The sequence below is a fragment of the Salmo salar genome, chromosome 14 (assembly GCF_965601325.2).
Source record: "Salmo salar chromosome 14, fSalSal1, whole genome shotgun sequence".
NCBI classification, from domain to species: Eukaryota; Metazoa; Chordata; class Actinopteri; order Salmoniformes; family Salmonidae; genus Salmo; species Salmo salar.
In genome coordinates this window covers 100,616,774-100,639,281 of record NC_138304.1, presented here as the reverse complement: position 1 = coordinate 100,639,281, position 22,508 = coordinate 100,616,774, and the positions used below count along the sequence as shown (strand labels likewise).

At 43.3% G+C, this 22,508-nt stretch overlaps 1 protein-coding gene across 6 annotated transcripts in view; it reads left to right on the top strand.

Moving 5' to 3' along the window:
• The window catches only part of epb41a (erythrocyte membrane protein band 4.1a), a 113,000-nt gene extending 94,743 nt beyond the window's left edge, over positions 1–18,257 (top strand). For 5 of the 6 annotated variants that reach the window (XM_082961344.1, XM_082961346.1, XM_082961348.1 and 2 more), the window contains 5 exons: positions 5,205–5,333; positions 7,149–7,262; positions 12,521–12,601; positions 13,132–13,262; positions 15,943–18,257. In XM_082961344.1, coding sequence (XP_082817470.1) covers positions 5,205–5,333; positions 7,149–7,262; positions 12,521–12,601; positions 13,132–13,230 — 423 coding nt within the window. In that variant the 3' untranslated portion in view covers positions 13,231–13,262; positions 15,943–18,257. The remainder of the gene's footprint in view (positions 1–5,204; positions 5,334–7,148; positions 7,263–12,520; positions 12,602–13,131; positions 13,263–15,942) is intronic. The other variant, XM_082961345.1, reaches the window with a different exon arrangement.
• Positions 18,258–22,508: the final 4,251 nt, after the last annotated feature.

The following is a 22,508-nucleotide window of genomic DNA, read 5'->3' as shown; positions in this document are numbered from 1 at the left end:
GAGAAAGTGTCTTCTGTCCAGAAAAGATGGTGCTTTATTTTTCAAACTGATTTATACTACGATAATATGTACTAACGATATTTATCAACCCACTTGCTGATTATTCCTCTAACTAGTGAGTTTGGATTGAAGATACCGTATGTGTCAACTCTTGACTAGTTTAGAGACTTTTGGAACGTCTTCCTATGCTGAATGAAATACCACCACTCATCGATGGAGTCTAAAGCCATTGAAATGCTATTTGAGATGTGTACTCTCCAAGGTCTTTCTTGATCCTGGCTAGTCCTTACAGCACAGTTGCACTGTTAGAAATACTATAGAAAAGTATTGTTTACCAATGGAGTGGTGGTGGAAGTGTATTCAATAACGGTGTGCATGTGAGTACATGTCCTGTTCCTGTAGAAGTTCCTCTTCCTGTATTAGTTCCTGTTCCTGTATTAGTTCCTGTTCCTGTATTAGTTCCTCTTCCTGTATTAGTTCCTCTTACTGTATTAGTTCCTCTTCCTGTATTAGTTCCTGTTCCTGTATTAGTTCCTGTTCCTGTATTAGTTCCTCTTCCTGTATTAGTTCCTGTTCCTGTATTAGTTCCTCTTCCTGTATTAGTTCCTCTTACTGTATTAGTTGCTCTTACTGTATTAGTTCCTCTTCCTGTATTAGTTCCTCTTCCTGTATTAGTTCCTGTTCCTGTATTAGTTCCTGTTCCTGTATTAGTTCCTCTTACTGTATTAGTTGCTCTTACTGTATTAGTTCCTCTTCCTGTATTAGTTCCTCTTCCTGTATTAGTTCCTCTTCCTGAATTAGTTCCTGTTCCTGTATTAGTTCCTCTTCCTGTATTAGTTCCTCTTCCTGTATTAGTTCCTCTTCCTGTATTAGTTGTTGTTCCTGTATAAGTTCCTCTTGCTGTATTAGTTCCTGTTCCTGTATTAGTTACTCTGCCTGTATTAGTTCCTCTTCCTGTATTAGTTCCTGTTTCTGTATTAGTTCCTCTTGCTGTATTAGTTCCTGTTCCTGTATTAGTTCCTCTTGCTGTATTAGTTCCTGTTCCTGTATTAGTTCCTGTATTAGTTCCTGTTCCTGTATTAGTTTATTTTTCTATATTTGTTCCTTTTCTGTATTAATTCCTGTTCCTGTATCAGTTCCTGTTCTTGTATTAGTTCCTGTTCCTGTATTAGTTCCTGTTCCTGTATTAGTGTTTGTGTGGGTAAATGTGTTTATGACTATTATAACACATGATCAATTATTATAGAAACTTAGGTCACCAGAAAGATGGATATTTTTTATTATGTTCACTGTGAAACTGGCCGTAGGAATGTCTCTATATTGATCTAGTATGTGTTTTTATATAATTCACTATTTATTTGTATTAATATCGTAATGTTTGTCAGAGTCTATGAGGATTTATTTAAACCGTAATGAAAGTTGAAAGTCATTTGGTGACTGTAAAATAAATACATCTAATTAGGCATGCTAACTTTGGTATCTGTACTGTATCTGTAAGTTATTTAGAGGTGCTTACAAACCGTATATATATTACTACTGTATATATATTACTACTGTATATATATTACTACCATATATATATATTATATATATATATATATATATATATATGTTACTACTGTGTATATATATTACTACTGTATATATATTACTACTGTATATAAATTACTACCGTGTATATATATTACTACCGTATATATATATATATATATATATATTTACTACTGTGTATATATTACTACCTTATATATATATTATTACCGTATGTATATTAGTACTGTATGTATATTTCCAACTGTATATTTATTACTACTGTATATATATATTACTACCTTATATATATTACTACTGTATATATATATATATATATATATACTATATATATATATATATATATATATATATATATATTACTACTGTATAGATATTACTATCTTATATGTACAGTTGTCAGAAGTCAGACGTTTACATACACCTTAACCAAATACATTTAAACTCAGCTTTTCACAATTCCGGACATTTAATCCTAGTAAAAATTGTCTTAGGTCAGGTAGGATCACCACTTTATTTTAAGAATGTGAAATGTCAGAATAAGTAGAGAGAATGATTTATTTAATCTTTTGTTTCTTTCGTCACATTCCCAGTGGGTCAGAAGTTTACATACACTCAATTATTATTTGGTAGCATTGCCTTTACATTTTTTAACTTGGGTCAAACGTTTTGGGTAGCCTTCCACAAGCTTCCCAAAATAAGTTCGGGGAATTTTGACCCATTCCTCCTGACAGAGCTGGTGTAACTGAATAAGGTTTGTAGGCCTCCTTGCTCGCACAGGCTTTTTCAGTTCTGCCCACACATTTTCTATAGGATTGAGGTTAGGACTTTGTGATGGCCACTCCAATACATCAAATCAAATGTATTTATATAGCCCTTCTTACATCAGCTGATATCAAAGTGCTGTACAGAAACCCAGCCTAAAACCCCAAACAGCAAGCAATACAGGTGTAGAAGCACGGTGGCTAGGAAAAACTCCCTAGAAAGGCCAAAACCTAGGAAGAAACCTAGACAGGAACCAGGCTATGAGGGGTGGCCAGTCCTCTTCTGGCTGTGCCAGGTGGAGATTGTAACAGAACATGGCCAAGATGTTCAAGTGTTCATAAATGACCAGCATGGTCAAATAATAGTAATCACAGTGAAGGGGTCAGGGTTCTATAGCAGAACAGTTGAAACTGGAGCAGCAGCACGGCCAGGTGGACTGGGGATAACAAGGAGTCATCATGCCAGGTAGTCCTGAGGCATGGTCCTAGGGCTCAGGTCCTCCGAGAGAAAGAGAGAATTAGAGAGAGCATACTTAAATTCACACAGGACACCGGATAAGACAAGAGAAATACTCCAGATATAACAGACTGACCCTAGCCCCCCGACACATAAACTACTGCAGCATAAATACTGGAGACTGAGACAGGCGGGGTCAGGAGACACTATGGTGATTTCTTTTGATTTTCCCATGATGTCAAGCAAAGAGGCACTGAGTTTGAAGGTAGGCGTTGAAATACATCCACAGGTACACATCCAATTGGCTCAAATGATGTCAATTAGCCTATCAGAAGCTTATAAAGCCATGACATCATTTTCTGGAATTTTCCAAGCTGTTTAAAGGCACAGTCAACTTAGTGTATGTAAACTTCTGACCCACTGGAATTGTGATACAGTGAATTATAAGTGAAATAATCTGTCTGTAAACAATTGTTGGAAAAATTACTTGTGTCATGCACAAAGTAGATGTCCTAACCGACTTGCCAAAACTATAGTCTGTTAACAAGAAATTTGTGGAGTGGTTGAAAAGCGAGTTTTAATGACTCCAACCTAAGTATATTACTACAGGATATATATTACTACTGTATATATATTACTACTGTATATATATATTACTACTGTGTATATATTACTACAGTATATGTATTACTACTGTATGTATATTACTACTGTATGTATATTACTACTGTATATATATTACTACTGTGTATATATTACTACCGTATATATATTACTACTGTATATATATTACTACCGTATATATATTACTACTGTATATATATTACTACTGATATTATATTACTACTGTTCTGTTTCATGCTGTGGTGTCCTGTATGCTAAGAAGTGACAGATGTATTCATTATGAATGTCTGATGGGTGTCAGTCTGTTTTTAGATTCTATGTTGGACTTTTTTGATTGGAGGGGGTGTCTTGTCAGATCACTAGTTAGGGATATCCACTCTTTCCATAGTTTTTTTAACTTACATTTTATTATCATTCTTTTTTTTCTGGGGGGGGGTTGTGTCTGTTTTTCTGCTAATTAAGGAACTCCCCTCCACCCCCCTGATGTTGACTCTCTAATTAGGGATATCCCCTCCACCCCTCTGATGTTGACTCTCTAATTAGGGAACTCCCCTCCACCCATCTGATGTTGACTCTCTAATTAAGGAACTCCCCTCCACCCCCCTGATGTTGACTCTCTAATTAAGGAACTCCCCTCCACCCCCCTGATGTTAACTCTCTAATTAGGGAACTCCCCTCCACCCCTCTGATGTTGACTCTCTAATTAGGGAACTCCCCTCCACCCCCCTGATGTTGACTCTCTAATTAAGGAACTCCCCTCCACCCCTCTGATGTTGACTCTCTAATTAGGGAACTCCCCTCCACCCCCCTGATGTTGACTCTCTAATTAGGGAACTCCCCTCCACCCCCCTGATGTTGACTCTCTAATTAAGGAACTCCCCTCCACCCCCCTGATGTTGACTCTCTAATTAGGGAACTCCCCTCCACCCCTCTGATGTTGACTCTCTAATTAAGGAACTCCCCTCCACCCCCCTGATGTTGACTCTCTAATTAGGGAACTCCCCTCCACCCCCCTGATGTTGACTCTCTAATTAGGGAACTCCCCTCCACCCCCCTGATGTTGACTCTCTAATTAAGGAACTCCCCTCCACCCCTCTGATGTTGACTCTCTAATTAAGGAACTCCCCTCCACCCCCCTGATGTTGACTCTCTAATTAAGGAACTCCTCTCCACCCCTCTGATGTTGACTCTTGGTCTCTAACTCCAGGACAGGAACTCGGCCTAGAAATTAGGTTTCCTTAATTATTAGTTGGTCACGTGGAGAGGTTGACTTTGAAAAGGACTACACAGTGTGAAGATTGCCCTGCTTTGAACAGATGTCCAGTCCAGCAAGCACTCTGCTATAGCTGTCATATCACATATCTGCTCCTTTCATGGGCTCAAAATTATATCTGACTTGAATAAGTGAACTAAATCAAATGACTTTTTTTTTTTATCTTGTGGGCTCGCTCTTGCTCTCTGTCTCTACACCACCCTCGCTCTCTTTCTCTGTCTCTCCCTTTCTCTCTCGCTTTCTCTCTTTCTCTCACCGGATAGTCACAGAGAATGAGAATGAACAAGGGATGGTCACGTGGTATGAACAGGGGACTATGGGTCATAGGTCATCGTGGGTCTTGACAGGTCTGTGATAGATGGGTTGGGAGAGAATATGGTATGTGGAGAAACGTGTATGAATGCTGTATATATAGTATTTTGTCATACTACAGAAGGTTCTGATAGATCTAGTATGTAGTTAGAGAGGGTGGTTGGGAAGTGAGGATACGACAAACTCAATATTCCCCGTGTGTATTCTCCCTCTTTCCGCACAGCCTAACGTGGTGAAGACACAGACAATCACCATCTCAGACGTGTCTAACTCCCTGCGAGGAGACGTCTCTAACAAGGAGGTCCCCATCGTGCACACTGAGACCAAGACCATTACCTACGAGTCAGCGCAGGTGAGAGGGATAAACATTTATTAAATAAAACCCTTTATCAACCCAATGAGTTTGTTTTAACAGTAAACTGGGTTGTATTCATCAGGATACCCAACTGGGAAAAAAGTTTTAAAACATGAAAACAAGCATTTCTTATTGGACAATTGCTGGTAGTCCCTCACTGTTTCAGTGTGTTTTCTTCCTTTTGGTGTCTAATGAACTTGATCCTGTTGTCTTTCTCACAGCCGGTAGACAATGTACTGTCGTGGCCAAAAGTTTTGAGAATGACACAAATATTAATTTTCACAAAGTCTGCTGCCTCAGTTTGTATGATGGCAATGTGCATATACTCCAGAATGTTATGAAGAGTGATCAGATGAATTGCAATTAATTGCAAAGTCCCTCTTTGCCATGCAAATGAACTGAATCCCCCAAAAACATTTCCACTGCATTTCAGCCCTGCCACAAAAGGACCAGCTGACATCATGTCAGTGATTCTCTCGTTAACACAGGTGTGAGTGTTGACGAGGACAAGGCTGGAGATCACTCTGTCATGCTGATTGAGTTCGAATAACAGACTGGAAGCTTCAAAAGGAGGGTGGTGCTTGGAATCATTGTTCTTCCTCTGTCAACCATGGTTACCTGCAAGGAAACGTGCCGTCATCATTGCTTTGCACAAAAAGGGCTTCACGGGCAAGGATATTGCTGCCAGTAAGATTGCACCTCAATCAACCATTTATTGGATCATCAAGAACTTCAAGGAGAGCGGTTCAATTGTTGTGAAGAAGGCTTCAGGGCGCCCAAGAAAGTCCAGCAAGCGCCAGGACTGTCTCCTAAAGTTGATTCAGCTGCGGGATCGGGGCACCACCAGTACAGAGCTTGCTCAGGAATGGCAGCAGGCAGGTGTGAGTGCATCTGCACGCACAGTGAGGCAAAGACTTTTGGAAGATGGCCTGGTGTCAAGAAGGGCAGCAAAGAAGCCACTTCTCTCCAGGAAAAACATCAGGGACAGACTGATATTCTGCAAAAGATACAGGGATTGGACTGCTGAGGACTGTTCGATTGTTTGGGGCATCCGGAAAAAAGCTTGTCCGGAGAAGACAAGGTGAGCGCTACCATCAGTCCTGTGTCATGCCAACAGTAAAGCATCCTGAGACCATTCATGTATGGGGTTGCTTCTCAGCCAAGGGAGTGGGCTCACTCACAATTTTGCCTAAGAACACAGCCATGAATAAAGACTGGTAACAACACATCCTCCGAGAGCAACTTCTCCCAACCATCCAGGAACAGTTTGGTGACGAACAATGCCTTTTCCAGCATGATGGAGCACCTTGCCATAAGACAAAAGTGATAACTAAGTGGCTCGGTGAACAAAACATTAATATTTTGGGTCCATGACCAGGAAATTCCCCAGACCTTAATCCCATTGAGAACTTGTGGTCAATCCTCAAGAGGCGGGTGGACAAACAAAAACCCACAAATTCTGACAAACTCCAAGCATTGATTATGCAAGAATGGGCTGCCATCAGTCAGGATGTGGCCCAGAATTTAATTGACAGCATGCCAGGGCAGATTGCAGAGGTCTTGAAAAAGAAGGGTCAACACTGCAAATATTGACTCTTTGCATCAACTTCATGTAATTGTCAATAAAAGCCTTTGACACTTATGAAATGCTTGTAATTATACTTCAGTATTCCATAGTAACATCTGACAAAAATATCTAAAGACACTGAAGCAGCAAACTTTGTGGAAATTAATAATTGTTTTATTCTCAAAACTTTTGGCCACGCCTGTAGTCCTAAATGAACCCCTTTTCTCCCCCTTGTGTTAACATAGTGTCTCCTTCAGCCCATAGACAGCATGGCAGAAAGGGACTCTGGAGTGCTGCTGAGTGCCCAGACCATCACCTCAGAGACAGTCAGTACAACCACCACCACTCAAATCACCAAGGTACGTCCTGGGCTTCCTGACCTAGAATCAGTTTGGCCTTTGTAGATGTTTTACAGTTACATTTTAATCATTTAGCACATGGGGATACCTAAAATGTTTTGCTTCGTGACCCACCAATTGAGATGTCTTTTGAGTCGCGACCCACCATAAGGGTTGAGCAGGGAAAAAACATACACAGATCAAAGAATAAGTACAAATTTAATAATACCCTCTTCTGCCTCAAAGCTGCTCTCTCTCCCTCTCTATTCAGTATCTCTGACAGAATGTTGTCAGGTCAAAGCTGCTCTCTCTCTCTCTCTATATATATATATATATATATATACTGCTCAAAAAAAATAAAGGGAACACTTAAACAACACAATGTAACTCCAAGTCAATCACACTTCTGTGAAATCAAACTGTCCACTTAGGAAGCAACACTGATTGACAATACATTTCACATGCTGTTGTGCAAATGGAATAGACAACAGGTGGAAATTATAGGCAATTAGCAAGACACCCCCAATAAAGGAGTGGTTCTGCAGGTGGTAACCACAGACCACTTCTCAGTTCCTATGCTTCCTGGCTGATGTTTTGGTCACTTTTGAATGCTGGCGGTGCTTTCACTCTAGTGGTAGCATGACACGGAGTCTACAACCCACACAAGTGGCTCAGGTAGTGCAGCTCATCCAGGATGGCACATCAATGCGAGCTGTGGCAAGAAGGTTTGCTGTGTCTGTCAGCGTAGTGTCCAGAGCATGGAGGCGCTACCAGGAGACAGGCCAGTACATCAGGAGACGTGGAGGAGGCCGTAGGAGGGCAACAACCCAGGAGCAGGACCGCTACCTCCGCCTTTGTGCAAGGAGGAGCAGGAGGAGCACTGCCAGAGCCCTGCAAAATGACCTCCAGCAGGCCACAAATGTGCATGTGTCTGCTCAAACGGTCAGAAACAGACTCCATGAGGGTGGTATGATGGCCCGACGTCCACAGGTGGGGGCTGTGCTTACAGTCCAACACCGTGCAGGACGTTTGGCATTTGCCAGAGAACACCAAGATTGGCAAATTCACCACTGGTGCCCTGTGCTCTTCACAGATGAAAGCAGGTTCACACTGAGCACATGACAGACGTGACAGTCTGGAGACGCCGTGAAGAACGTTCTGCTGCCTGCAACATCCTCCAGCATGACCGGTTTGGCGGTGGGTCAGTCATGGTGTGGGGTGGCATTTCTTTGGGGGACCGCACAGCCCTCCATGTGCTCGCCAGAGGTAGCCTGACTGCCATTAGGTACCGAGATGAGATCCTCAGGCCCCTTGTGAGACCATATGCTGGTGCGGTTGGCCCTGGGTTCCTCCTAATGCAAGACAATGCTAGACCTCATACAGGCACGTGGAGGCCACGAACCTTCAGCTCCCTCCACAGATTTTCTGTGGGATTAAGGTCTGGAGACTGGCTAGGCCACTCCAGGACCTTAACTTCTTGGGGCTATGTGGGACGCTAGCGTGCCACCCGTGGTGCACCCTATCAACAGCAGGTGCATTTCAAGAGCGGCAAATTTGAAACCAAATAAATGTCAAAATTCACATTTTTCAAACATACAACTATCTTACACCCTTTGAAAGATAAACATCTCCTTAATCTAACCACGTTGTCCGATTTCAAAAAGGTTTTACGGCGAAAGCATAAAGTTAGATTATGTTAGGAGAGTACATTGACAATAGCTGTGTGTAATGTTTTGTCAATTCAAAGACAGGCGTCACCAAAACCATAAAACCAGCTAAAATGATGCACTAACCTTTTACAATCTCCATCAGATGACACTCCTAGGACATTATGTTAGACAATGCATGCATTTTTAGTTCTATCAAGTTCATATTTATATCCAAAAACAGCGTTTTACTATGGCATTGATGTTGAGGAAATCGTTTCCCTCCAATAACCGGCAGTCAAGTCAGCACCACAAATTAAATAATTAAAATTAGAAAACATTGGTAAAATATTATATTGTCATTTAAAGAATTATAGATTTACATCTCTTGAACGCAATCAACTTGCCAGATTTAAAAATAACCTTACTGGGAAATCACACTTTGCAATAATCTGAGCACTGCGCCCAGAAAAATATGCTTTGCTATACAGACAAACGGCCATGTTGGAGAGATCTAAAATCGAAAATACTATGTAAATAATCCATTACCTTTGATTCTCTTCATCAGATGTCACTTCCAGGAATCCCAGGTCCATAACGAATGTAGTTTTGTTCAAAAAAGCTCATCATTTATATCCAAAAAGCTCCGTTAGCACATGATCTAAGCCAGCCGGACTTCTCGTCATGAACGAGGGGAAAAAATATATTTACGTTCGTTCAAACATGTCAAACGTTGTATAGCATAAATCATTAGTGCCTTTTTTAACCAGAACATGAATAATATTCAAGGTGGACGAATGCATTCTCTTTTATGATGTATTGGAACGAGGGTACCCAACATGAACTCGCGCGCCAGAGTCTAATTGGCCATCACCGTTCCATGGCTCTTGTTCGGTCAGATCTCACAGTAAAAGACTCAAAACACTTTGTAAAGGCTGGTGACATCTAGTGGAAGCAATAGGAAGTGCCAAAACATTAATCAACCCCTGTGTGTTTCAATGGCATAGGCTTAAAGGTAATTCAACACATCAGGTATCCACTTCCTGTCAGAAAATGTCTCAGGGTTTTGCCTACCAAATGAGTTCTGTTATACTCACAGACACCATTCAAACAGTTTTAGAAACTTTAGGGTGTTTTCTATCCATATATAATAAGTATATGCATATTCTAGTTACTGGGTAGGATTAGTAACCAGATTAAATCGGGTACGTTTTTTTATCCAGCCGTGAAAATACTGCCCCCTAGCTCCAACAGGTTAATGTGCTTCTTCTTGAGCCACTCCTTTGTTGCCTTGGCCGTGTGTTTTGGGTCATTGTCATGCTGGAATACCCATCCACGACCCATTTTCAATGCCCTGGCTGAGGGAAGGAGGTTCTCACCCAACATTTGACGGTACGTGGTCCCGTCCATCAACCCTTTGATGGGGTGAAGTTGTTCTGTCCCCTTAGCAGAAAAACACCCCCAAAGCATAATGTTTCCACTTCCATGTTTGACGGTGGGGATGGTGTTCTTGGGGTCATCGGCAGCATTCCTCCTCCTCCAAACACGGCGAGTTGAGTTGATGCCAAAGAGCTCCATTTTGGTCTCATCTGACCACAACACTTTCACCCAGTTGTCCTCTGAATCATTCAGATGTTCATTGGCAAACTTCAGACGGGCATGTATATGTGCTTTCTTGAGCAGGGGGACCTTGCAGGCGCTGCAGGATTTCAGTCCTTCACGGTGTAGTGTGTTACCAATTGTTTTCTTGGTGACTATGGTCCCAGCTGCCTTGAGATCATTGACAAGATCCTCCTGTGTGTTCTGGGCTGATTCCTCACCGTTCTCATGATCATTGCAACTCCACGAGGTGAGATCTTGCATGGAGCCCCAGGCCGAGGGAGATTGACAGTTCTTTTGTGTTTCTTCCATTTGCGAATAATCGCACCAACTGTTGTCACCTTCTCACCAAGCTGCTTGGCGATGGTCTTGTAGCCCATTCCAGCCTTGTGTAGGTCTACAATCTTGTCCCTGACATCCTTGGAGAGCTCTTTGGTCTTGGCCATGGTGGAGAGTTTGGAATCTGATTGATTGATTGCTTCTGTGGACAGGTGTCTTTTATACAGGTAACAAACTGAGATTAGGAGCACTCCCTTTAAGAGTGTGCTCCTAATCTCAGCTCGTTACCTGTATAAAAGACACCTGGGAGCCAGAAATCTTTCTGATTGAGAGGGGGTCAAATACTTATTTCCCTCATTAAAATGCAAATCAATTTATAACATTTTTGACATGCGTCTTTCTGGATTTTTTTGTTGTTTTCTGTCTCTCACTGTTCAAATAAACCTACCAATTAACATTATAGACGGATCATTTCTTTGTCAGTGGGCAAACGTACAAAATCAGCGGGGATCAAATACTTTTTTCCCTCACTGTATACAGTATCTCTGACAGAATGTTGTCAGGTCAAAGCTGCTCTCTCTATATATACAGTATCTCTGACGAATGTTGTCAGGTCAAAGCTGCTCTCTCTATATACAGTATCTCTGACGAATGTTGTCAGGTCAAAGCTGCTCTCTATATACAGTATCTCTGACGAATGTTGTCAGATCAAAGCTGCTCTCTCTCTCTCTCTCTCTCTCTCATATATATATATATATATATATATATATATATATATATATATATATATATATATATATACAGTATCTCTCTAACAGTATGGTGTCAGGTCAAAGCTGCTCTCTCTATATATACAGTATCTCTGACAGAATGTTGTCAGGTCAAAGCTGCTCTCTCTCTCTATATATATATACAGTATCTCTCTAGCAGAATGTTGTCAGGTCAAAGCTTCTCTCTCTCTCTATATATATATATATATATATACAGTATCTCTCTAGCAGAATGTTGTCAGGTCAAAGCTGCTCTCTCTCTCTATATATATACAGTATCTCTCTAGCAGAATGTTGTCAGGTCAAAGCTGCTCTCTCTCTATATATATATACAGTATCTCTCTAGCAGAATGTTGTCAGGTCAAAGCTGCTCTCTCTCTATATATATATACAGTATCTCTCTAGCAGAATGTTGTCAGGTCAAAGCTGCTCTCTCTCTATATATATATACAGTATCTCTCTAGCAGAATGTTGTCAGGTCAAAGCTGCTCTCTCTCTATATATATATACAGTATCTCTCTAGCAGAATGTTGTCAGGTCAAAGCTTCTCTCTCTCTCTCTCTCTCTATATATATATATATATACAGTATCTCTCTAACAGTATGGTGTCAGGTCAAAGCTGCTCTCTCTCTATATATACAGTATCTCTCTAACAGTATGGTGTCAGGTCAAAGCTGCTCTCTCTCTATATATATATACAGTATCTCTCTAGCAGAATGTTGTCAGGTCAAAGCTGCTCTCTCTCTGTATATATATACAGTATCTCTCTAACAGAATGTTGTCAGGTCAAAGCTGCTCTCTCTCTATATATATACAGTATCTCTCTAGCAGAATGTTGTCAGGTCAAAGCTGCTCTCTCTCTGTATATATATACAGTATCTCTCTAGCAGAATGTTGTCAGGTCAAAGCTGATCTCTTTCTTCCCCTGGCGCTTGATATTTCAGATCCTCTACGTTTGTTAAAACTCTTTCTCTCTCACTTTCAGACGGTGAAAGGAGGGATCTCAGAGACTCGAATTGAGAAGAGGATTGTGATAACTGGAGACACAGAGATTGATCACGATAAGGTGGGGGACATAATTCTAATTCTAGCCCCTGGCTCTGTGCAAGCTGGCAGTGTGTGTATTCTGTGTTAGACCACTTCAGTGGAGTAACAATACATCATTCCTCTGGTTTAGAGCTATTACACAGAATCTATGCATTAACATTTGAGTTCTCTGTGTAATAAAATCTAAAAAAGATTAAAGAGCTTGTTTGTTGATGTGATGTGAACGGAACACAGTCTTGTCCGAATGTAGTATCCCTTTTAGTGTTTTCTTGGGTGATGAATGTTTCCAACTCTGTAGTCTTGTGGGTTTTAGCGACTGTATTTTCTTGTGGGGTGATTGTGTTTAATAATGAAGTATTTAATGTATGTATAGCCTTTTTATTAGTGCCATCAATCTCAATATTGAACCTTCCCCTGTGTGTGTGTGTGTGTGTGTGTGTGTGTGTGTGTGTGTGTGTGTGTGTGTGTGTGTGTGTGTGTGTGTGTGTGTGTGTGTGTGTGTGTGTGTGGTGTGTGTGTGTGTGTGTGTGTGTATATCCCCCTTCTCAGGCTCTGGCCCAGGCCATCAAGGAGGCGAAGGAGCAGCACCCGGACATGTCTGTGACCAAAGTAGTGGTGCACCAGGAAACAGAAATCACCCCAGATTAACCCCAGGCTCAGCTCACCTCTCCTATGACCAGGTCAGTAGTACCCCTAATCCCAGATTAACCCCAGGCTCAGCTCACCTCTCCTATGACCAGGTCAGTAGTACCCCTAATCCCAGATTAACCCCAGGCTCAGCTCACCTCTCCTATGACCAGGTCAGTAGTACCCCTAATCCCAGATTAACCCCAGGCTCAACTCACCTCTCCTATGACCAGGTCAGTAGTACCCCTAATCCCAGATTAACCCCAGGCTCAGCTCACCTCTCCTATGACCAGGTCAGTAGTACCCCTAATCCCAGATTAACCCCAGGCTCAGCTCACCTCTCCTATGACCAGGTCAGTAGTACCCCTAATCCCAGATTAACCCCAGGCTCAGCTCACCTCTCCTATGACCAGGTCAGTAGTACCCCTAACTCACACTGGAACACACCATGTACTATCAATCTGTCTGTAATCCTAATCCATACTGAAACCCACTTTAGGTTCAGCATAGATCCCTCCCTTCTTCTCTCTTCCCACGTCTCTTCCCTCTCCCCCCTCCTCCCTCCCTCCCTCCCCTCCTCTCTTCCCTCCCCTCTCTTATCTTCCCTCCTCCCTCTCCCCCCTCCTCCCCTCCTCTCTCCTCTCCTCCCTGTCTCCCTCCCTCCCTCCGAGAGAGAGAGAGAGAACACCATGACTCCTCTCTGCTTCATTGTTTAGTCTCCTGCAGACTAAACAATATGATGGGAGGGAGCCATGATCAAGGTTATTTAAGGGTGAGTTCCGAATGGCATTCCACATAGGGCTCTCGTCAATACTAGCGCCCTATATAGAGAATAGGGTGCCATTTGGGATGCAGACATCAATGGTTGCTATTCCAAATAAAGCACTGCATGCCACTGACAAGGGACATGCATACTTATATTATCAGTTATTGTCCTTGCAATTTTATTATCGTCCGTTAAACTGCGTTGATTTAGTTCTAACAGTTTACTCAGTCAGGCCTATTCCTACATGAAACAGGACATCTCAGCATGAGGTCTTTAAACAGTGGTGTCCACGTGGCTTTACATGAAACAGGACATCTCAGCATGAGGTCTTTAAACAGTGGTGTCCACGTGGCTTTACATGAAACAGGACATCTCAGCATGAGGTCTTTAAACAGTGGTGTCCACGTGGCTTTACATGAAACAGGACATCTCAGCATGAGGTCTTTAAACAGTGGTGTCCATGTGGCTTTACATGAAACAGGACATCTCAGCATGAGGTCTTTAAACAGTGGTGTCCATGTGGCTATAATTATAGCCCTGTATGTTTGTGTTGAGTTAAAGCCGTCAGGCTCAGGGTTGCATCCTAAATGGAACCCTATTCCCTATATAGTGCCCTACCTTTGACCAAGTTCTAGGTCAAACATAGTTGACTGTAGGGAATAGGGTTCCAGCTGCCAGGGTGGTATGTATACACACAGTGCCTCCCACCCCTTTCCTCTCAGACGGGGGAGACGAGGGGGAGAGAGTGCCCTCCCAGTAGGTTCATGGAGCTCTGGGCCCTGTGTTCATGGAGCCCTGTGTTCATGGAGCTCTGTGTTCATGGAGCTCTGGGCTCTGTGTTCATGGAGCTCTGTGTTCATGGAGCTCTGGGCTCTGTGTTCATGGAGCTCTGTGTTCATGGAGCCCTGTGTTCATGGAGCCCTGTGTTCATGGAGCTCTGTGTTCATGGAGCCCTGTGTTCATGGAGCTCTGTGTTCATGGAGCCCTGTGTTCATGGAGCCCTGTGTTCATGGAGCTCTGTGTTCATGGTGCCCTGTGTTCATGGAGCCCTGTGTTCATGGAGCCCTGTGTTCATGGAGCTCTGCTCTGTTTACCTTGGACATCATCAACCTAATAGCCTGAGAAGCCTGAGAACACCCCAAACAATCCTACTTCCTCCCTCTCCGCTCCACCCACCCACCCACCTCACCCCACCCTACCTCACCCCACCTCACCCTACCCCACCCCACCCTACCTCACCCCACCTCACCTCACCTCACCCCACCCTACCCCACCCCACCCTATCTCCCCCCACCTCACCCTACCCCACCTCACCCTACCATACCTCACCCCACCCCACCCTACCTCACCCCACCTCACCCTATCTCACCCCACCTCACCCCACCCACCCTACCTCACCCTACCTCACCCCACCTCACCTCACCCTACCTCACCCCACCCTACCCCACCCTACCTCACCCTACCCTACCTCACCCCACCCTACCTCACCTCACCCTATCTCCCCCCACCCCACCTCACCCTACCTCACCCTACCCCACCCCACCCTACCTCACCTCACCCTATCTCACCCCACCTTATCCCACCTCACCCTACCTCACCCTATCTCACCCCACCTCACCCTACCTCACCCCACCCTACCCCACCCTACCTCACGCTACCTCTCCCCACCCTACCTCACCCTACCCCACCCTACCTCACCCTACCTCACCCCACCCTACCTCACCCTACCTCACCCTACCCCACCTGTTCCTTGTCTCCACCAGGCTCCTGCATGCTCCATCCTTCCTGTCTGGGCCTGCTTTTTAAAGCCTGAAACATGTTCATCATTGTGACAACATTGGTGTAGTTCTACTCTCACCTTTCTGACTGTTTTCTGCTCTTGCGCTCTTTATCTTGAGTGTTGAATCAGGGGAATGTTGAGGTAGTGTTACTGAAGTTGTCTCTCTCTCTGTCCACTGTCTGTGAAGCTGGGGGCCGAAACTACCACGGCGCCTGAGGAAGGTGAACTCACACACATCCCCAGCCCGCCCTGACCTTCTCTGCTTGTCACACCACCATTCCTGCTCGTTTACCTCAGACCCCCCCCCCCCGCCTTGGGAACAGACACACACACCACACCAGACTGGACCGGTCCAACCTACCAGAGAGAACATGCTTCACTTATCAACTCCGAACTTTGAACCTCCCAACCAATGGAGTTCAACTGAAGGAAAAGAGAACAAACAGACCTCTCCAAAAAAAAGTCCCAGAATTCCCTAGGACTACCCACAATCCCTCTCTCTCGCTTCCACTCCACTGCCAAATCCCGAACAACCAAACAGGATTTTTCTAAACAATAAAAATGTTGAAATAAAGTGTTAGAATTCTTTTCCTCTTTCTCCGATTTGTCTGGAGATTTTAACAAGAATTTTTAAAGGGCATTTGGTCTTTAAATTGTTTAGAGATTGCAGGGACTTTGTTGATATTTTTCTAAGACTTTTCTTATCGCCGTAATTGGAAAATCGGTATCTTCAAAGTCAACTTTGAAGGGACTCTTATTCTGAAGTGGGATGATAGCAAGGGATTTTGGGTGATTTTTCTGGGACTCTTCAACCATCTTGATACGAGGATCCCTCTTCAAATCAAACTTTACAACCAAGTTTGGTTTCGTCTCTTGTACAGTACAAAAAGTTATATTTTCCCTCTCAATGTGAAAAGTATTTTTTAAATTAAAGTGTAGAAAATATTTTATTTCATCCAAACTTTTTTCGGGGCCCTATTTAAGTCTTTGTCATCTTTTGAAGATATGACTTCATTATCTATTCGTCTGGATGATTTTCACATCTTTTTGACTGTTTTAGTTGTCTTTGTTGTTGTAGTTACACTGGGGAAAAAAAGGGGCTTCATCAGGACTGAAGGGAAAGAAGCAGTGTATTGAAATGACATGTATTATTTCATTGACATCCTCCGTTATTTCTGTGTATGTATCCATCATTTTAGATCACCCTGACTTTACAGGTTTGTAGTTAGATGTTTTCACATAGCATTCCAATCACCAGCTACATAACATAACAGTCATTAATTTATACCGGGCATGGCAGAGCAGTAGAGGCAGCTTTACAATGTCCTGCATTCATTTACCTGTATTTCTACTTTTCTACCAAAGGGGGCAGTGTTTACTCATTTAGGGAGTACGCAGAAGAAGTCAACGCTAAAGGCCAAAAATGATTAATTGGGGTTGATTAGAGAATCAATGTTAAAGGCCCAATGCTGTCAAAAATGTGATTTTTATTGTGTTTTATATTTCCACTCTATGAGGTTGGAATACTACTGTGAAATTGTGAAAATTATGATAATTCCCTTTTAGTGTAAGAGCTGTTTGAACAGACCACCTGAAATTTCAACCTGTTTTGGTGGGATGGAGTTTTGGCTTCATCAGTCAGTTAATTAGAGTTCCAAACCTCTCTGCCAATAACAACTAGTTTCCATTTCCCCCCTCCCAACACAGGCCACTCTCAGACAGTCCTAGCACAATTCTTGTTTGAGAGTTTGAGAATTTGCTAAGAAGCTATTTTTGTTTATTTTTTACAATTTTAATTAAAAACAATCACAGTAAGGTATTGTTACCCAGAAAGTATGTAATATTGAGATACAAATATATTTTTTAAAGAGCTTAAAGTAAACAGAAAGTCTCAATTGGGGATTTTGAGAACACATTCCCTCTGGTAGCCTCTTTGGTGTTCTCCTTTTAGAAGACTGTACTAGTTACGTCAGCACAAAATGAAGTTATTCTTACCCTCATCTGTTTACTCCCATGCCTTTTATCTGTGAAGAATACAAATTGAATTGATCCTCCTGTGACGTACACACTGTCCCTTTAAGAAACAACCCAATATGTAAGCGAAGAGTTCAGTACACACAGTTTTTAAATGTTTTGGTCTAGTTTAAAAACATGATGTTGTTTTAGTACACATAGTATTACAATGTTCAAAATCCAATGTGTTGTAGTTCTTTCAGTGTGTTGTTTCTTCCTCTTCCTCTTCTTCTTCTTCATTGTGGCACTCTCTTTTCTACATTAGTGATGGATGGAGACTAGGAGAACCAGCAAGCCTATACATCTATTTAAGTTCATGTTTATTTCTTCGTAGTGATATCTCTCTCTCTCTCTCTCTCCCTCTCTCCTTCTGTCTCTCTCCCTCTGTCTTTCCCTCTGTCTCTCTCTCTCGCTCTGTTTCCTTCACTGTTAGAGATAATATGTAATAAAACAGCATCACTAAATAAACACAAATGTAGACACACCTTATTTTGAACACCGCTTGATATTTTGTTCTGTGACTGAGGTTCTATATTCAATTTCTTAATTTTCTAGTCTCATGAGGAAATTATAATTTCTCAGCTATTTTCATCATTGTGAAATGGATTAAAAACTTTTTATCATCAATCATACAATACCCCATAATGACAAAGCGAAAACAGGTTTTTAGATAAAAAAAACAGAAATACCTTATTTACATAAGTATTCAGACCCTTTCCTATGAGACTCAAAATTGAGCTCAGGTGCATCCTGTTTCCATTGATCATCCTTGAGATGTTTCTACAACTTGATTGAAGTACACCTGTGGTAAATTCAATTGATTGGACATGATTTGGAAAGGCACACACCTGTCTATATAAGGTCCCACAATTGACAGTGCATGTCAGAGCAAAAACCAAGCATGAATTGTGTGTAGAGCTCCGAGACAGGATTGGGTTGAGGCACAGATCTGGGGAAGGGTACCAAACATGTTTGCAACATTGAAGGTCCACAAGAACACAGTGGCCTCCATCATTCTTAAATGGAAAACGTTTGGAACCACCAAGACTCTTCCTAGAGCTGACCGCCCGGCCGAACTGAGCAATCGTGGGATAAGGGCCTTAGTCAGAGAGGTGACCAAGAACCCAAAGGTCACTTTAACAGAGCTCTAGAGTACCTCTGTGGAGATGGGAGAACCTTCCAGAAGGACAACCATCTCTGCAGCACTCCACCAATCAGGCCTTAATGGTAGAGTGGCCAGACAGAAGCCACTCCTCATTAAAAGCCACCTGACAGTCACTTGGTGTTTGCCAAAAGGCACCTAAAGACTCTCAGACCATGAGAAACAGCTTCAAGATGGTGCCGATAAAGATGGCAGTTTCGCTTCTAGTCCTTCGGAAACTGAAATATTTGTTTTTTTTAATGTATTATTTCTTAACCTTAAGTATTATTAGATACAGCCGGGAAGAACTATTGGATATCAGAGAGACGTCAACTTAACAGCACAACCAGCACTACGACCAGGAATGTGACTTTTCCAAAGCGGATCTTTCGTCTGCATCTCCCAGGGCATTTGAACTGATTCCAGAGGCCGACTCAAAACAACGCCGTCGGAGGAGAGGGAGCCGGAGCGGTCTTCTTGTGAGGCTTCGGATGCTCGCACACCACCCACCGCTTCCGAGTATATTACTCGTTAATATCCGGTCCCTAGTTAACAAAGTCGACGAAATCAAGGCAAGAGTTGCTTTCCAAAGAGATATCCGGGATTGTAACATACTCTGTTTCATGGAAAAATGACTAGCTGGTGATGATTAACGTGATTAACGACTCATGGTGTAATTGTAACAACATACAATAACTCAAGTCCTTTCGTTCACCTGACCTAGAATTCCTCACAATCAAATGCTGACCGTATTATCTCCCAAGACAACTCTTCTCGGTTGTCGTCACAGCCGTGTACATCCCCCCCCCCCCCCCCCCCCCCCCGCAAGCGGATACCAAGATGGCCATGAATGAACTTCACAGGACTTTATGTAAACTGGAAACCATATATCCTGAGGCTGCATTTATTGTAGCTGGGGATTTTAACAAAGCTAATTTGAGAACAAGTCTACCTAAATTCTATCAGCGTATCGATTGCAGTACACGAGGGAGTAACACACTTGACCATTGCTACTCTAACTTCCACGATCAATACAAGGCCCTCCCTCGCCCTCCTTTTGTCAAATCCAACCATGGCTCCATCTTGTTGCTAACCCTCCTATAGGCAGAAACTAAAACAGGAAGGGCCCACACTTCAAGATTGCTTCGATCACGTGGACTGGGATATGTTCCGGGTAGCCTCAGACAATAACATTGACGTATACGCTGACAAAGTGAGCGAGTTTATAAGGAAGTGTATAGGAGGCGTTGTACCCACTGTGACTATTAAAACCTTCCCTAACCAGAAACCGTGGATTGATGGCAGCATTTGCGCAAAACTGAAAGCACGTACCACCGCATTTAATCATGGCAAGATGACTGGAAACATGGCCGAATACAAACAGTGTAGTTATTCCCTCCGTAAGGCAATCAAACAAGCAAAACGTCAGTATAGAGACAAAGTGGAGTCGCAATTCAACGGCTCAAACACGAGACGTATGTGGCAGGGTCTACAGACAATCACAGATTCCAAAAAGAAAACCAGCCCCGTTGCGGACATCGACGTCTTGCTTCCAGGCAAATGAAACAACTTCTTTGTGCGCTTTAAGGACAATACAGTGCTACCGACGCAGCCCGCTGGGCTCTCCTTCTCTGTGGCCGATGTGAGTAAAACATTTAAACGTGTTAACCCTCGCAAGGCTGCCGGCCAGGACTGCATCCCTTGCCACGTCCTCAGAGCATGCGCAGACCAGCTGGCTGGTGTGTTTACGGACATATTCAATCAATCCCTATCCCAGTCTGCTGTCCTCACATGCTTCAAGATGGCCAGCATGGTTCCTGTTCCCAAGAAAGCAAAGATAACTGAACTAAATGACTACCGCCCCGTAGCACTCACTTCTATCATGCTAAAGTGCATTGAAAGACTAGTCAAGGATCTTATCACCTCCACCCTACCTGTCACCCTAGACCCACACCAATTTGTTTACCGCCCCAATAGGTCCACAGACGATGCAATCGCCATCACACTGCGCACTGCCCTATCCCATCTGGACAAGTGGAATACCTATGTAAGATTGCTGTTCATTGACTACAGCTCAGCATTCAACACAATAGTATCCTCATCACTAATCACTAAGCTTGAGACCCTGGGTCTGGACCCTGCCCTGTGCACCTGGGTCCTGGACTTCCTGACGGGCCGCCCCCAGGTGGTGAAGGTAGGAAACAACATCTCCACTCCGCTGATCCTCAACACTGGGGCCCCACAAGGGTGCATTCTCTGCCCCCTCCTGTACTCCCTGTTCACCCACGACTGCATGGCCATGCACGCCTCCAACTCAATCATCAAGTTTGCAGACGACACTACAGTGGTAGGCTTGATTACCAACAATGACAAGACAGCCTACAGGGAGGAGGTGAGGGCCCTCGGAGTATGGTGTCAGGAAAATAACCTCTCACTCAATGTCAGCAAAACAAAAGAGATGATCGTGGACTTCAGGAAACAGCAGAGGGAGCACCCCCCTATCCACATCGATGGGACAGCAGTGGAGAAGGTGGAAAGTTTTAAGTTCCTCAGTGTACATATCACCGACAAACTGAAATGGTCCACACATGCAAACAGTGTGGTGAAGAAGGCGCAACAACGCCTCTTCAACCTCAGGAGGCTGAAAAAATGTGGCTTGTCACCGAAAACCCTCACTAACTTTTACAGGTGCACAATTGAGAGCATCCTGTCGGGCTGTATCACCGCCTGGTACGGCAACTGCACCGCCCACGACCGCAAGGCTGCGTTGTGCATCACCGGGGGCAAACTACCTGCCCTCCAGGACACCTACAACACCCGATGTCACAGGAAGACTCAAGTCACAAATATGATGACTTGCAACTCGACTTAGACTTTAACACCAATGACTCGTGACTTGACTTGGACTTGAGCCTAATGACTCGACCTGACTTGATACCCTCCCCAAGCCCAAATATAAAAAATGATGCTATTAAAAAAGTGTGCAGTGCATCAACTCTTCATTTAACGGATTACAGTTTGAATCGGACAGCAGCCAATCAAATTGTGCCAGCTGAGAAAAAGTTGTGCGTGGCAGTGCAGAGGAACGTCGGCGGATGAATTCAGATGGAGCCCTTGGAAAGATGATACCCAAAATTATTATTTTCGGATATAAAGATGACGCTATATCAACAAAAAATGGATTGCAACTTGCGCAACAATTTCCAACTTTGTTCGACATTTGAAGCTGCACAAAGAACGGTAAGTTGTGGCTAATATAGCCGACAGCTATATATTTTATTACTTTACTGGTTTATCATGTAGGCTAACGTAACGTTAAATCAATGAGCCTCCACACAGTCAGTCAGTGTGGGAACGTGATCATTGCACCCAGATTGAGCTACAACTGGCTAGGCAGCTGGTAGCCTAAATCCTGCCTGATGTTACTGCTGTTCCTAAAGCCATTGACATACGTTAGGCTACTTTAACCACACAGAGAAAGTGTGTGTGTTAAGGTTGGGCGATTGTGTACAAGCCTACATCGCCCGATTGCGCCCCATAGCGCCCCCTAGCGATCCTCGATAGTAGATCACTATTGGGAGGGGTGTGTCTTTCTCATG